Source organism: Salmo salar, chromosome 29, assembly GCF_965601325.2.
Source record: "Salmo salar chromosome 29, fSalSal1, whole genome shotgun sequence".
Taxonomy (NCBI): Eukaryota; Metazoa; Chordata; class Actinopteri; order Salmoniformes; family Salmonidae; genus Salmo; species Salmo salar.
Window position 1 is genome coordinate 33,702,501 of NC_138319.1, and position 17,362 is coordinate 33,719,862.

The following is a 17,362-nucleotide window of genomic DNA, read 5'->3' on the forward strand; positions in this document are numbered from 1 at the left end:
TCAAAAACCAGCTTTTTACATTAGCATGTGACGTTCAGAACTAGCATACCCCCCGCAAACTTCCGGGGAATTCGCTAACATTTTACTAAATTACTCACGATAAACGTTCACAAAAAGCATAACAATTATTTTAAGAATTATAGATACAGACCTCCTCTATGCACTCGATATGTCCGATTTTAAAATAGCTTTTTGGTGAAAGCACATTTTGCAATATTCTAAGTACATAGCCCAGGCATCACGGGCTCGCTATTTAGACACCCGGCAAGTTTAGCACTCACCATAATCATATTTACTATTATAAAAGTTTGATTACCTTTTGTTGTCTTCGTCAGAATGCACACCCAGGACTGCTACTTCAATAACAAATGTTGGTTTGGTCCAAAATAATCCATCGTTATATCCGAATAGCGGCGTTTTGTTCGTGCGTTCCAGACACTATCCGAAATAGTAAAGAAGTGTCGCGCGCATGGCGCAATTCGTGACAATAAAATTCTAAATATTCCATTACCGTACTTCGAAGCATGTCAACCGCTGTTTAAAATCAATTTTTACGCCATTTTTCTCGTAGAAAAGCGATAATATTCCGACAGGGAATCTCCTTTTCGGCAAACAGAGGAAAAAAATCCCAAAGGCGGGGGCGGTCGGGTCACGCGCCTAAGCCCAGTGTCCCTTGATCGGCCACTTGAGAAAGGCGATAATGTGTTTCAGCCTGGGGCTGGAATGATGACATTCTGTTTTTTCCCGGGCTCTGAGCGCCTATGGACGACGTGGGAAGTGTCACGTTAGAGCAGAGATCCTTAGTAAATGATAGAGATGGAAAAGAAGTTCAAGAAATGGTCAGACAGGCCACTTCCTGTAAAGGAATCTCTCAGGTTTTGACCTGCCATTTGAGTTCTGTTATACTCACAGACACCATTCAAACAGTTTTAGAAAATTTAGGGTGTTTTCTATCCATATGTAATAAGTATATGCATATTCTAGTTACTGGGTAGGAGTGGTAACCAGATTAAATCGGGTATGTTTTTTATCCAGCCGTGTCAATACTGCCCCCTAGCCCTAACAGGTTAACAGGACAATGACCCAAAACACAACTTCAGGCTGTGTAAGCGCTATTTGACCAAGAAGGAGAGTGATGGAGTGCTGCATCAGATGACCTGGCCTCCACAATCACCCGACCTCAACCAAATTGAAATGGTTTGGGATGAGTTGGACCGCAGAGTGAAGGAAAAGCAGCCAACAAGTGCTCAGCATATGTGGGAACTCCTTCAAGATTGTTGGAAAAGCATTCCAGGTGAAGCTGGTTGAGAGAATGCAAAGAGTATGCAAAGCTGTCATCAAGGCAAACGGTGGTTACTTTGAAGAATCTAAAATATATTTTGAGTTGTTTAACACTTTTTTGGTTACTTCATGATTCCATGTGTTATTTCACAGTGTTGATGTCTTCACTATTATTCTACAATGTAGAAAATAGTAAAAAAATACAAAAAAACACTGAATGACTAGATGTGTCCAAATGTTTGAGTGGTACTGAACATTGACAAACAGTTGGACAGACCATCTGAAATAAAATATGTAATATTTCCCAATGTTATTACACTGCAGAAACAACGCAACAATCCCTCTCATCCTAACAGCCCCGAAGACTCCACCATACAGCAACAGTATATCTATATTTCATTCTCAAACTCAGAGCCACGGAGCCACAAAATAGATTTCACTTGGCATCCAACAAAGCAGTTGAAAAGCTAAAAGGGCCCACATGAGATGCTTCTCTTCTCTGTGTGACAACAGTATTCAGCAGCCGTTGAATCAAGACAAGCAGCAGTCTGGGGGATTCCATGGCTGCCTCTACATTACTGACGGCCCCATCTTCAAACACACACTGATCACAGTGAGATGAGTGTGTGAGGGGGGAAGTGTGGGGGGAAATGTGTGAGGGGGAAGTGTGGGGGGAAATGTGTGAGGGGGAAGCGTGAGAGAACAAGTGTGTGAGGGGGGGAAAGTGTGTGAGGGGGGGAAGTGTGTGAGGGGGGAAAGTGTGTGTGAGTGTTGGAGTGTGTGAGGGTGGGAGTGTGTGAGGGGGTAAGTATGTGAGGGGAATGTGTGTGATTAAAGATAAGTAATGGTTTTATTGGAAGGGGTGTGAGGTAGACATAAACGTATGCTGCACACACACACACACACACACACACACACACACACACACACACACACACACACACACACACACACACACACACACACACACACACACATACATTCAGGCCAACCCCTTCTGGTTTGCATTTAGTTTTACTTCCTGTGTCTAGTGCTCTTTCAAATTACTGATCAGCAGACGCTATAAGGTTAGAGTGGAGGGTAACAACAATGTTCCTTACTGCAGTTCCCCAGAGATAAAGAGATACATTCCTACTTCCCTATTACAATTCAGAACATGGTCCAAACCAAGGTCTCTCGTCATACTCACTACTGTTAGGTTCTCAGAGTCAATAACTCAACGGACACTAGAAAAGCTTAACCAAGTCTAATTCTTCCCAAAGGGTCGATACAGCTGCATTCAGACAATGACATTTCACTCAAGCAATGATATTTAACCCTTTCTCCTATGCTGAGTCTCCTCCTCCACATCTGAACAGACAATGCATCTCTGTTGCTAGACAGAACCTTAGTGATGTCTGTTCTTCCTCACTTCAACTGACCTGACCTCTACCCTTCAAAGTGGTCACTCCTCCCCAACTCAAGGCTGTCATGGTGACTGATACCAGACTATGTATCTTCTCCTCCCAGAGGAACCCTGATGGCTAACAATAACATATCCTGACATAATGTAAACGTTATACATTACCCTTTCTCCCTCAGTGACATTATGTTCCAAGCTCTCCACCCGTCTCCACTACACATTCCAAACCCATCTGGCTCCTACAGATAACCATTCACTTCTGATTATAACAATGTTCCAAGTTTAACCCAGAATCCAGCACTACAGATAGCCATGCTAGAAAGGACAAAACCCGGCAAGACGCCACCAACAATGATAAGCCAAGTATATTACATATGTGTATTCTCAATCTAGAATTAGAGTTATGTCTAAGGTCAGGGAGCACGGCCAGATCGTGACGGTCATCTTTCAGAGCGGAGAATGTCGGGTGCAGGTGTGGGTGACCACAGCACTGCCTGAACAGAATAGGACGAGGAATTACGAGGGTTATGGTATGGGGAGTTGTGGCTGTATTTCAGACAGGCAGGCAGGGCAGCCGCAAGTAGTCGTTGGGAGAAATAATAGACGTGTTCCCTGGCTACAGAGCAGATTAAATATCTAAAATATGGAGATATTTGTAGAGAACATGTAGAGATATTTTGAGAACTTGGGACGATAAGGTTCTTTCTGCAAAAATATTATTCTGAGATAATTTGTAGTATAGTTACGAACTCTCAGTGGTTTGAATGGTGTCAGCGATTTTTATCTTGTATACTTTGGAATTAACAACAAGAATTGGGGTATTTATAGTACTAAACTCAGAAAAAAAAGAAACATCCCTTTTTCAGGACCCTGTCTTTCAAAGAAATTCGTAAAAATCCATGCTTGTTTCCCATGCTTGTTCAATGAACCATAAACAATTAATGAACATGCACCTGTGGAATGGTCATTAAGACACAAACAGCTTACAGACGGTAGGCAATTAAGGTCACAATTATGAAAACTTAGGACACTAAGGAGGCCTTTCTACAGACTCTGAAAAACACCAAAAGAAACATGCCCTGGGTCCCTGCTCATCTGCGTGAACGTGCCTTAGGCATGCTGCAAGGAGGCATGAGGACTGCAGATGTGGCCAAGGCAATAAATTGCAATGTCCGTACTGTGAGACGACTAAGACAGCGCTACAGGGAGATGCGAGGACGGACAGCTGATCGGCCTCGCAGTGGCAGACCACGTGTAACAAAACCTGTACAGAATTGGTACATCCGAACATCACACTTGCGGGACAGGAACGCACAATCCCTCCATCAGTGCTCAGACTGTGCGCAATAGACTAAGAGAGGCTGGACTGAGGGCTTGTAGGCCTGTTTTAAGGCAGGTCCTCATCAGACATCACGGCAACAACGTTGCTTATGGGCACAAACCCACCGTCGCTGGACCAGACAGGACTGGTAAAAAGTGTTCTTCACAGACGAGTCGCAGTTTTGTCTTACCAGGGGTGATGGTCAGATTCAGGTTTATCGTCGAAGGAATGAGCATTACACCGAGGCCTGTACTCTGGAGCGGGATCGATTTGGAGGTGGAGGGTCCGTCATGCTCTGGGATGGTGTGTCACAGCTTCATCGGACTGAGCTTGTTGTCATTGCAGGCAATCTCAACGCTGTGTGTTACAGGGAAGACATCCTCCTCCCTCATGTGATAACCTTCCTGCAGGCTCATCCTGACATGACAATGCCACGAGGCATACTGCTCGTTCTGCTCGTGATTTCCTGCAAGACAGGAATGTCAGTGTTCTGCCATGGCCAGCATAGAGCCCGGATCTCAATCCCATTGTGCACGTCTGGGACTTGTTGGATCGGAGGGTGAGGGCTAGGGCCATTCCCCCCAGAAATGTCTGGGAACTTGCAGGTGCCTTGGTGCAAGAGTGGGGTAACATCTCACAGCAAGAACTGGCAAATCTGGTGCAGTCCATGAGGAGGAGATGCACTGCAGTACTTAATGCAGCTGGTGGCCACACCAGATACTGACTAACTTTTGATTTTGACCTCCCCTTTGTTCAGGGACACATTATTCCATTTCTGTTAATCACATGTCTGTGGAACTTGTTCAGTTTGTCTCAGTTGTTGAATCTTGTTATATTCATACAAATATTTACACATGATAAATTTGCTGAAAATAAACGCAGTTGACTGTGAGAGGACGTTTCTGTTTTTGGCTGAGTTTATATAGGTAGAGAACATTCAACAGAACAAGGCTATATCAATAACTAAATTTTTGACAGAAATACAGATGTAACCTTATAGTTCCAAATTCTCGAAATGCTGACTTGATTGTCAAACTGTAGCCTATAAGAAGTTAATACAGCACTGTCTTAGCCACACTTTTATTTTCAATATGTGTTACTCTTCCACTTAACTGACGATAACAATAAATACATAGTAATATTTACCATTTAGCAGACGTGTTTATCCAATGTGACTTACAGTCATGCGTGCATAAATTTGACATTTTCCCAATAAATGAAACCTACAATCCTGGTGTTTCAAGCGCCATGCTCTACCAAGCTTTACCAACTGAGCCATACAGGACCATAGCTGTTCAGACAAACTATTCCCTAACTCCTTTGATAGTTATAATTCAGACAGCATATCCTGCTGATGATGCACTTGACAGTGTGAATGGAATGACAGTGAGTGTGCTGCTGTACCAGCACCTTTAGTTTGGCACCTTGTGTACATCAGAACCTAACATGACAGGATTCCAGACACTCTACATCAGTTCAGTCTCCTCACCTCACTTAAAACCTTTTACTGTAGTGTCACACAGAGGGTTTCTTGGTAGTCAAATCTACTTTGAAACAAAAGTATACACCTCGCACACATGGTTATGGGCTTAAGAAAAAGAAGACCGTGTCAGATATAGAGTTGGAATGTCTTACATTTTGAGTTTGCATCCCAATATTACACTTTATATACATGACAGAAGACTGAAATATAACAAAGTCGTTTGGCATAGAAACATCTGTAAAAAGAAAAAGTTAATTATAAACTGGGTGGTTCGAACCCTGAATGCTGATTGGCTGACAGCCGTGGTATATCAGACCGTATGCCACGGGTATGACAAAACATTTATTTTTACTGCTGTAATTATGTTGGTAACCCATTTATAATAGCAATAAGGCACCTCTGGGGTTTGTGGTATATGACCAATATACCACGGCTAAGGGCTGTATCCAGGCACTCCGCGATGCATCGTGCGTAAGAACAGCCCTTAGCCGTGGTATATTGGCCATAAACCATACACCCTCGTGCCTTATTGCTTAATTATACAATTATGAAAAATATGAATAACATTCGACCCATGAGGCCACCAGTCATTTGACTGCAGGAAAGGGTTCTAACCAGCTACTGGATCAGTGTTAAAGGTATCCCTGTAGAATTTCTGTAAACTCCCAAAACATGCTTTGAATTATTTTCTATGCTTTTGCCAAATTCTATAAATGTCTGATTGCTGACTTCTAGGTTCAATTGTTATGGGATCACCTGTATAAATAATGGATAAAAGTGTAAAGAGTTCTAATCTACCCCAAAAGCCAGAAAATACTTTTGACTCATTTCTGTTACATTGATTACAATAGTCAATAGTGATATTTCCCGTCAAGTTCCATCCAGTCCTAGTTCTCTTCTGTACAGTACGAAGGCTGGAATCATGTGAACCTGAAGGAGTGGCTGATCTCATAAAGACCGTGATGTCTTTCATCTCCAGGTGGGACGGGATAACACGGTGAATGAAAAAACCTGTTCTTCATCACATTTTTATTTATGTTCTCTTTCCCTCGCCTCTCCTCCTTCTTCCCCTCTCCCCTCTTCTCAGATAGGACACTTCAGATGAATGAAAAGCGAGGGAGAAGATAAGGTGAGGAAAAGGTGTAGAACCTTTCTCTCTCTCTCTCTCTCTCTCTCTCTCTCTCTCTCTCCTTCTCTCCTCCTCCTCCTCTCCCTTTGCTTTTCATTCATCTTGAGTAGCCCAGTGTGAATTAGCATGTGCTAGCAGCATTAGCCAAGCAGAGGCAGATGTGAGCCTCTCTCTCCGCACAGCCAGATTTTAGAGCATCAAGTCGAGTGAATCCAAGACTTTTATCTTCTTTAATTATGCTAATCATATGCCACAGCTATTTCTTATCAAGACAGAGGGAGATATGTTTTTTTCCCCCTCTCTCACTCAGGAATCTGAGAAGAGGCTCCACCAGCAAACAGCAGTTTTTCAAAGATAACCCCAACATTCTATAGAGACATATAGGAAAACATATACACTCCATCAACCTGACTCTGATCACTCCTTCACCCCATTATATCAAGTCTAATCAATTGATCTAGGATGAAAGGTCAATGTATTTGGGTCTATGGGAAAGCATTGTGTGTGGTAAAAAGAGGCACACTCCTCTACGTATTTCTTTGGACAGTGAAGCTACAACTTTTAATTTGGCTCTATACTCCAGCATTTTGGATTTGAAATCAGATGTTTCATATGAGGTCGACAGTACAGAATGTCACCTTTAATTTCAGGATATTTTCATACATCTCTGTTTTACCATTTAGAAATGAACCCACTTTATGTATCTAGTCCCCCCAGTCTGAAGTTTTACAACTGTTTGGACAAATTTACCCATATGTGTAGTAAAGCAGTCAAAAGTTTAGCGCTTGTACCAATATTCATAGCACGCAATGACTACATCAAGCTTGTGACCACAAACTTGCTGGATGCATTTGCAGTTTGTTTTGGTTGTGTTTCAGATTATGTTGTGCCCAATAGAAATTTGTGGTAAATAATGTATTGTGTCAATTTCGGAATCACCTTTATTGTAAATAAGAATATGTTTCTAAACACTTCGACATTAAAGGTTCAGTGCAGTCAAAATTCTGTTTTACCTGTGTTTTATATCATATTGTACAACAGCTGATGAAACCAACAATGTAAAAGTGTGAAAACATTTGATCAGTGTTATTTCCTGACAGTTAGTGGATGAAAATTCCATCTACACAGGACCTTCTAATCAGCAGCTTTGCATGAGCGGGAGTTTCGGCTTTCCATGGTGACATCATCATTGGTAAATTAGTTAATAGACTAAAAACAAAGAGTTGCAAACCTCTCTGCCAATAACAGCTAGTTTTCATTTTTCCCTTCCCCACTCAGACCACTCTCAGACAGTCCTAGGAAAAATATTGTTTGAGATACATTTTTTTTGCTATTAAAGTAAGGTACTTAATTGTAACCCAGAAATGATTTAATAGTGGCATAAAAACAACTGCTGTGAACCTGTGGATGCTACCATGATTACGGATAATCATGAATGAATCATGAATAATGATGAGTGAGAAAGCTACAAAGGCAAAAAGATCATACCCCTCAGAAAATGCTAACCTCTCACCATTACCAATAATAGAGGAGGTTAGCATTTCTTGGCGGGGTATGCTATTTAAATGCCTTGCCCACTCATCATTATTCAAGATTTGTTCATGAGTATCTGTAACAATGGTAGCATCCACATGAATGTAGAATTGATCAGAAACATAGTGTTATTTACAATGCAAGTTACTCAATCCATTATTTGCCATTCACTTCCATTGGGGCACAACATCATCTGAAACACAACCAAAGCTATTTGTTCAAAAGTAAAACAGTGTCCGAGGACAATGTTGTGGGCCAATGGCAAAACAATACATAAATACGTTTTTGGCAGTGTATTTTAGGAAGGGAAAGAGGGATGGCTACACACAGAATGTGGGTTAGAAAAGGGATATTTTTTCTCTCTCTGTGGATCATGATTCTGCAGATGACTTCCAAAGTTAAAAATGCTCCTACATATCACGGTGCTGCGGGCAGTGTTCCCATCAACCCTCGACCACACACTAAAGTTGATAGTGCTATTAAACCATGACCAAGGATACATTCCATACAGTCTATAGGAGACCAGAGTGGATATCAAACCAAGGTGGTCATAAATCATGAGCTGCTCGGTTAATGGGAAACCAGCCAAAAGATGAGTCACATAAAGACAGTCAAGGCTTCTCGCGGCACGCAGAGGGAGGTAATTGGGAGGATTGTATTCAACAGTACAGATTAGCCTGTCACGCTTATTCACCTTCCCTCTGCTACCCCCTCCAGTACCCCCGCAAACAACACAGTTCCTAGAGAACTCTGATCGAAAGCTATCAAACTAAATCTCCACACCGTCAGTTTTATATATATATATATATATATATATATATATATATATATATATATATATATATATATATATATATATATGTTACTACAGCAACACATGTCGTTAGCCTTCCTGTCTACCTGCCACCATGGCTGGAGGCTAGGAGCTGATAGCACCATACTTTGTGTGCTAAGGAAATATGTGATGTTGTTTAGTAGAGAGTGTGTGAACACACTGTTGTTAGACATTTCTGTGAGCCAATTGAACTCCTGTCACGATCATCGTAATAACAGGACCAAAGCGCAGCGTGATATGGGTTCCACATGTTTATTGAATGAAACACACAAAAAACAATAAAGAACGAACGAAACGTGAAGCATATCAAGTGCTCACAGGCAACTACACATAAACAAGATCCCACAAAACACAGTGGGGAAATGGCTACCTAAATATGATCCCCAATCAGAGACAACGAAAAACAGCTGCCTCTGATTGGGAACCATACCAGGCCAACATAGAAATAAACAACCTAGATTACCCACCCTAGTCACACCCTGACCTAACCAAAATAGAGAATAAAAAGGCTCTCTATGGTCAGGGCGTGACAGTACCCCCCCAAAGGTGTGGACTCCGGCCGCAAAACCTGACTCTATAGGGGAGGGTCCGGGTGGGCATCTAGCATCGGTGGCGACTCCGGTATAGGTGCCGGGCTGAACGCCGTGCCTGGACTGGGCACCGGCGCAGAGGAAGGCTCTGGCCTTGGAGCGGGTTTGGACGCCGTGCCTGGACTGGGCATCGGCGCAGAAGAAGGCTCCGGCCATGGAGCTGTACTGGACGCCGTGCCTGGACTGGTCACCGTCGCAGAGGAAGGCTCCGGCCTTGTAGCGGGGTTGGACGCCGTGCCTGGACTGGGCATCGGCGCAAAGGAGGACTCTGGCCATGGAGCGGGACTGGATGCCGTGCCTGGACTGGCCACCGGCGCAGAGGAAGGCTCCTGCCCTGGACCTGGACTGGACGCCGTGCCTGGACTGGGCATCGGCGCAGAAGAAGACTCTGGCCTTGGAGCTGGACTGGACGCCGTGCTCGGACTGGGCATCGGCGCAGGGGAAGGCTCCATCCTTGGAGCTGGACTGGACAATGTGCCTGGACTGGGCACGGGCAAAAAGGAGGGCTCCGGCCATGGAGCTGGAGGTTCCGGACCGTTGACCTTCGCTGGAGGTTCTGGACCGTTGACCTTCGCTGGAGGTTCCGGACCGTTGACCTTCGCTGGAGGTTCCGGACCGTTGACCTTCGCTGGAGGTTCCGGACCGTGGACCGTCGCTGGAGGTTCCGCACTGTGGACCGTAGCAGGAGGTCCCGGACCGTGGACCGTAGCAGGAGGTCCCGGACCGTGGACCGTCGCAGGAGGTCCCGGACCGTGGACCGTCGCAGGAGGTCCCGGACCGTGGACCGTCGCAGGAGGTCCAGGACCGTGGACCGTCGCAGGAGGTCCCGGACCGTGGACCGTCGCAGGAGGTTCCGGACAGTGGACCGTCGCCGGAAGCTCCGGACCGTGGACCGTCGCCGGAAGCTCCGAACTGTGGACCGTCGCTGGAAGCTATTTAACTGTGAATGCGCACTGGAGGCCGAGTGCGTGGAGCCGGTACAGGTGGCACCGGACTCGTGACACGCACTTCAGGGCGAGTGCGAGGAGCAGGCACAGGATGTACCGGACTGGGAAGGCGCACTGGAGGTCTAGTGTGTGGAGCCGGCACAGGTGGTACTGGACTGGTGACACACACTTCAGGGAGAGTGCGAGGAGCAGCCACAGGACGTACCGGACTGGTGACATGCTCTTCAGGGCGAGTGCGAGGAGCAGGCACAGAACGTACCGGACTGGGGACACGCACTTCAGAGCGAGTGCGAGGAGCAGGCGGCACCGGACTGAAGACCCGATCTTCTGCCCGCCTGCGCTGCCGCATACTCCTAGGCAACTCCATTCTCCGGTATCCCTCCTCACACTGTTCCATCGAATCCCAGGCGGGCTCTGGTACTCTCCTTGGGTCGACCGACCACCTCTCTATCTCCTCCCATGTGGTCTCTGGCTCTTCCCTCTGCTCACTCTCCTCCATCTTCTCCCAGACTGGCTCTGGTTCACTCCTTGGCTCCGCCGACCACCCCGTGTGCCCCCCCACCCCCCAGAAAATGTTTGGGGCTGTTTTTTGGGCTTTCGTTGTGGCCGCGAACCCCGGTGTCGTCGCTGACCTCCCTTATCTCCTTGTGTCTGCTTCCAAGGAAGGCTTTTGTGTCCCTCCATGATTTCCTCCCATGTCCAGGATATCTTCTCCTCTTTGATCTCCTCCCAAGCCCAGGATACCTTCTCCTCCTGGGCACGCTGCTTGATCCTGGTGTGGTGGGATCTTCTGTCACGATCGTTGTAAGAACATTCGGACCAAAGCGCAGCGTGATATCGGTTCCACGTGTTTATTGAATGAAACGCACAAAAACAATAAAGAATGAACGAAACGTGACGCAAATCAAGTGCTCACAGGCAACTACACATAAACAAGATCCCACAAAACACAGTGGGGAAATGGCTGCCTAAATATGATCCCTAATCAGAGACAACGAAAAACAGCTGCCTCTGATTGGGAACCATACCAGGCCAACAGAAATAAACAACCTAGATTACCCACCCTAGTCACACCCTGACCTAACCAAAATAGAGAATAAAAAGGCTCTCTATGGTCAGGGCGTGACAACTCCTGAACTTTGACGTGTTAACACCATCACTCTGTTGCCATTGGACATGTTGAGATTGCTCATGTAGTGTGAATACTTAGTGTTGATTCTTACCTGCAGTGAAGTTGTAATTCACCGAAAATCCAATCGCCTCCAGTTCGCCATCGGAAACAAATTTTACCCAGAGGTACCGTCCGCTGCTCCTGATGAAGGGAGGGATGGTCTGGCCACAGTAGCGTCCGATTATTGGGGAGAAGCCAAAGGGGCCGTCCCGCACCTCAATGTTGTCAAATTTACATTCCCATGAAGGCTCGATAGAATACCTCTCATCAAAGAACAGATGAATACACAGCCTGGGAGGAGCTGGAGGAGACAGAGAGAATAGATAACACAGATAGTGAATATAATGCTCATACTGTTTATCGTATACCTAGCTATATTACATAATGCTGTAGGCCTATAGTGGCGCAGCGGCTCCTGAGTGGCGCAGCGGTCTAAGGTACTGCTTCTCAGAGCTTGAGGCGACACTACAGACACCCTGGTTCGAATCCAGGCTGTATCCTAACCGGCAGTGATTGGGAGTCCCATAGGGCGGTGCACAATTGACCCTGCGCCGTTCGGGTTTGGCTGGTGTAGGCCGTCATTGTAAATAAGAATTTGTTCTTAACTGGCTTGCCTAGTTAAATAAAGGTTAAATAAAGCATATAACACATGGCGAACACGTGAAGCGCCATTAAGCAGGGTGATATTAAGATTTCTTCCGGTAAATGCCCCTTTGGACGTTAACTCATTTTGAATAATTTAGCTTCGCAATGTAGACAGATACACACTGTATGTTGTCTTGGAGTGACCTGAATGAACCACTAATAAAACACAATCCCAACTGTTGTGACTTTTTTTGTGACCACTGATCAACCTCTGATAAAAATGTTGTGTGTTGTTGTTTTAAAAAAAAAAAATGTTTAATCGGTGAACAACGTTCAATTATTTCAAACAAGCATCTTCTATTTCTATCCTAGTTATCAGGGTAAAGTCCGGTTGCCTCGTTCCACCATGCTGATCTCACCAGCTTATATTCGGTCAGGTCAGGATGGTGGAACAGGCTAAAAGTCTGGACCATCATTCACATGTAATCTATTAGTTCAGTCTAGTTACAAACCAGATAATATTGTTCTAGTATAGTTCCTCCAGTCCAGCAATAGTCTCTCAATAGAAATGCTCTTTCCTGTTTTCATTTTGTTAATTTCATTAGGACCGTAACCTAATCTCCCCCACTGATGAATCACATATAAACCTCCCAGAACTTAAATTAAACGCCTGAGATTGCAACTCGCCGTCTGATTTCATTACCATCGTCAGACAAACATCAACAGCACAGCAACTGAACTGGCCAATCCCATCAGTTATACTATGAACACACCTCAACAGCTGGACCAGATTTCTCTCTGAAACATGAGGAGAGACATCCATCCACAGAGCAACTTGAGCCCAACCATATTCACTGACGCCTGAACTCAAGGAGACAAACGAGCAGTTTAACAGACAGATGGTTTTAATTTCTGGCCTGGATCTAAGAAGATAAAGATGAAGGTTCCTGAAACACTATTTCAGAGTCGGATTTCAGTGCTAAAAGGCTATCAAAATCAAGAGACCAAACTCTGTATTCGTTATTCCTGCCGGTGAATTGAAAAAATGCATTATTTGTTTAGAGGATGGCATCTATTGATCTGAACAAATGACATAAATGGCTTTACATTGAGGTTAGTTAGTTAGTTAGTTAGTTAGTTAGTTAGTTAGTTAGTTAGTTAGTTACTGTGCCAACTATTCACCTTCAATGATGTAAACACACTCTATTCCTGGGGGGTATTTGCTGGGGTAGTTGGGAGAAGTGAACAGTCCCCCGTCTCCTTCCTTCACCCAGGTGCCACATTGACCTGCAGGCTTCACTCCCGAATTGTTCTTCACTGAAAACCCAATAGCAGAGTGATGTTGATTATATATATATATATATATATATATATATATATATATATATATATATATATATATATATATGTATATAAAAATTATAATGTATAAAAATTATAATGTATAAATGAGAGAGAGAGAGAGAGAGAGAGAGAGAGAGAGAGAGACACAAAGACAGAGAGACACAGAGAGAGAGACAGAGAGAGAGCCTTACATGCTTCCTTCTTCGTTGCCCCAGACAACCCAAGTATGAGTAGGCTTGCAACAACTGCAACAAGATAAACACATTCATTTTGTTTTGTGAATAATACACATGTCTTTATTTGCATTCATTCAACACAGATGTAGGCTAGGCCTATGACATAATACCCTGAATAATTCCAAATATTGCATTTATCATGCATGGCTAGAATGTTACATTGCCCTTTTAAAACGGGGTTTTAAATCAAAAAGATATCATTTGGAAACAATTGACTCTCCAAAGTTTCTCAACTTTTTTAATAGATTGGATGCGGAACGAACAGCGAAGCATACATATCTATTACACCGCACCATAGAGCAGACCCGGGCAACACATAACTAGGCTTTAATGCCCTATTCATCATACACATTGAAAACCTATTCACCTGCAGTCTTCAGGCTATACCATAATGTATCTGCATGTAATGCTATGGATAAGTAGCCTACGTATGCTGCTTTAATAGTACAGTAGATGCCATACAAATTGTTAAGGGGTATGGTTGCATGAATATCACATTCGTTACACATCTCCCACTATACGTGAATTGACAGCTATAGGCAACCAGAATTCTACGTCAACTCATAAAATCATGATTATTGGGCTAGCCTAAGCTACACAAAATAAGGTATTCGAGGAAGGCGCAAGGCAGTGTATTATGTTCAATAGAAGTGACTTACCGTGAAGGAGGCTGTGCCCATATACCATGTCTGGACCTTTCACAAGGGGCTTTAGGCTCAACTAATTCCATTTAGATAAAGGAATACTTCAAGAGAAAACGATTGAGATCTAAGGGAGATGCGAAATGGACAGCAAACCGCAATATCATTCCACCTTCCCAAAAATAAAAAAATTTATACAATTGATAACCTGGCAAATGTCTTCCTCTCAGTTCTAATTTATTGAATGAGAATATCAAAATTCCAGAGAGAGAAAAATCGCAAATACTAGTCACCAGTTTCATATAAAACCAAAAGCAAGTCTAAACATTTGCCCGAATTCCATCCAAATGGTTCCAGAACCTTTTGGTGCTTCTGCTGCACTGACCGAATGAATAGGTCCGTCATCAGCCTTCCCTGATCGCTGCACCTTTACAATCTTGCGATGAAACAGATTCAGGGTGAAAAAAAGGTAGCTTTAGTTATTATTCTTCAATCCCTTTACCTGGAAACATAAATCCTACTGACGCGTGGGTATCCATCCTCCTAAACACATTCTCCGAACTGGTTGCACTGTTCCGCGATGCGTAAAGCCTCCGGCTATCAACTTAGATAACAAAAGTCGCAACGTGAATAATAGTGTTAATCTCATCCTTTCTTCATCTATTCCCTCAAGCTAAGAGGAGTGTTCGTAGAGCAGTGTTTGTACAGCATCCTCCAGTCTACTCCGGCGACTGGCTGGTTTCTCTCTCTTGCTCTCTCACGCTCGCTCTCTCTCTCTCTCTGCACCCACCAAGAAAGAGTTGATGCACATTATCCTCCAACCGTTGGGTCATCTATTCGTTCCTCTAACAACTGGGCAAGCCTACAAACCACCTTCATTACATTTGGACCACACTCATGCAAACAATACAGTACGAAAACGAACACTAGGCTACTTTGTTTCATGAATATAATCTAACTTCCCCGATGTTAGCGCCACGGAGGAGTAAAAAACAAACTACCGGCAGTAGGCGGTGGGTGTTTCTTTAAGACGCGCTCGCTCTTTCTCTCTGCAAGGAGACTGCAGAATCCAACACCTCAGTCGGCGGCGCTCTGAGCGAAAATGTAAAAGATGAAACGAAAAACGCACCCTGTGAGAGGAAATGGAAGAAACAAGCGAAAGCAGATAGATGTCAGGATACCGTAAACTATATCAACAACTCCAGGTAGGAACACCTGACGCATGGAATAGATTGAGTGACTATCTGCCTCCCGCCAACATGGCGAGGTCGGGTGGATTAGAAAGTAGAGATGCATACGGACACTACAGCTCAATGCATTCGGGAATTGCTGAACATCCACTATGACGGGTTTTTATGTTCTGTTTTGACCGAATGTCGATTTTTTTCTGTAATCTTCCATTCATAGGTAAATCCTGGTTCTGATTATGCATTTACTCAGCATTACTGGGTATTTCCAGTGTATTTATAATAAATGAAATAGCTCACATGAACATTGTATGTAGGGCTGTAAATCCATCTAAATATTTATCTTCCACAGAAAAATACCAACATTCATTCCATACTTTTCTGTTGTCTGCAGGGAGAATAAAGCCTTGTTTATCTCCTTGCTGTGTTTTAGGTAACCTAGCCTAATGACATCAATCATTGCTAGTGCTTATGGAGCTAAAACAAGATCATTCTCCACACACGATTTTGCTGTTGATTAAACCTGTTTTCTATTAACAATACTCATCTCTTCACTGGTTTTCCAATTAACTGCATTAATGCCTTCTCCCCCTGATCCTCTCTCCCTACTCAACTCAGCATGGCATGACAACAGCAGTTCAACTGAGGTCATTGAAGTTGCCCATGTCTCTGCTCTAACTTGGATCTTGACAATTTAGTGAGCAAGGTCAGAGAACTGAATCAGACAGAATAACATATTAGTGATGCTGTTTCATCCATTATAATAACTGACTCAACAAGTACAGATTCTGCTCAGGCCATGCTGATAGGTTACATCATCACTGCATCCTTGTAGTAGCTCCTCTGCCAAGATGGCACAGGAGTGTACTTGCCCTGTAACCACAGCATCACGTTCAACCTCTGTTTCCCCCCACAATTGATATACAACTAACTGGTCTAAGGACAGTTTTGTTGTTTAGGTAATAGTCAGTGTCGTTTAGAACTGAGGATAACTGATCTTGAATCAGCTGTTACAGAGGAGAGTAAGCAAGCTCCATTAATTTAGTCCCAGGTGAGGGAAGTGTTGATGCAGTGGTGCAAATGTAATTTTTTTATTAGAGATGTTTGAACTACAAATGAACTGAAGGTGTATGAGGAAGACTGCTGTTTAAAATGTGCTCTGACAGTAGAATAAAAATTGTTGTGTTTTATTTAGCATCTTGGGTTTGTCTTCATTACACCACTCTTTGCATTTTGAGAGAAATAGGGAGAGAGAAAGAGAGAGAGAGGCAAAAAATAAACATTTGCAAAAACACACACATTTCTTTCCACAGGGCAGTGGGGTGAGACAGGGATGCAGCTTAAGCCTCACCCTCTTCAACATATATATCACCGAATTGGCGAGGGCACTAGAACAGTCTGCAGCACCTGGTCTCACCCTACTAGAATGCTTATGATCTGGTGCTTTTGTCCCCAACCAAGGAGGGCCTACAGCAGCACCTAGATCTTCTGCACAGATTATGTCAGACCTGGGCCCTGTCAGTAAATCTCAGTAAGACAAAATAATGGTATTACAAAAAAGGTCCAGTCGCCAGGACCATAAATACAAATTCCATCTAGATACCGAGCCCCTAGGGCGGCTATTCCCAAAACCTAGGGGTACGCGCAATGCCGTCTGGGATACGCCAAATAAAAATG

General features: G+C 43.9%; 1 protein-coding gene across 1 annotated transcript in view; it reads right to left on the reverse strand.

Annotated features, from left to right (window-relative positions):
• LOC106590614 (neuropilin and tolloid-like protein 1) overlaps positions 1 to 15,485 on the reverse strand; it is a 158,803-nt gene extending 143,318 nt beyond the window's left edge. Inside the window, exons 1-4 of the mRNA XM_045710960.2 lie at positions 14,517 to 15,485; positions 13,813 to 13,866; positions 13,460 to 13,594; positions 11,745 to 11,993 (exon numbers count right to left, since the gene is read on the reverse strand). Coding sequence (XP_045566916.1) covers positions 11,745 to 11,993; positions 13,460 to 13,594; positions 13,813 to 13,866; positions 14,517 to 14,544 — 466 coding nt within the window. The 5' untranslated portion in view covers positions 14,545 to 15,485. The remainder of the gene's footprint in view (positions 1 to 11,744; positions 11,994 to 13,459; positions 13,595 to 13,812; positions 13,867 to 14,516) is intronic.
• Positions 15,486 to 17,362: the final 1,877 nt, after the last annotated feature.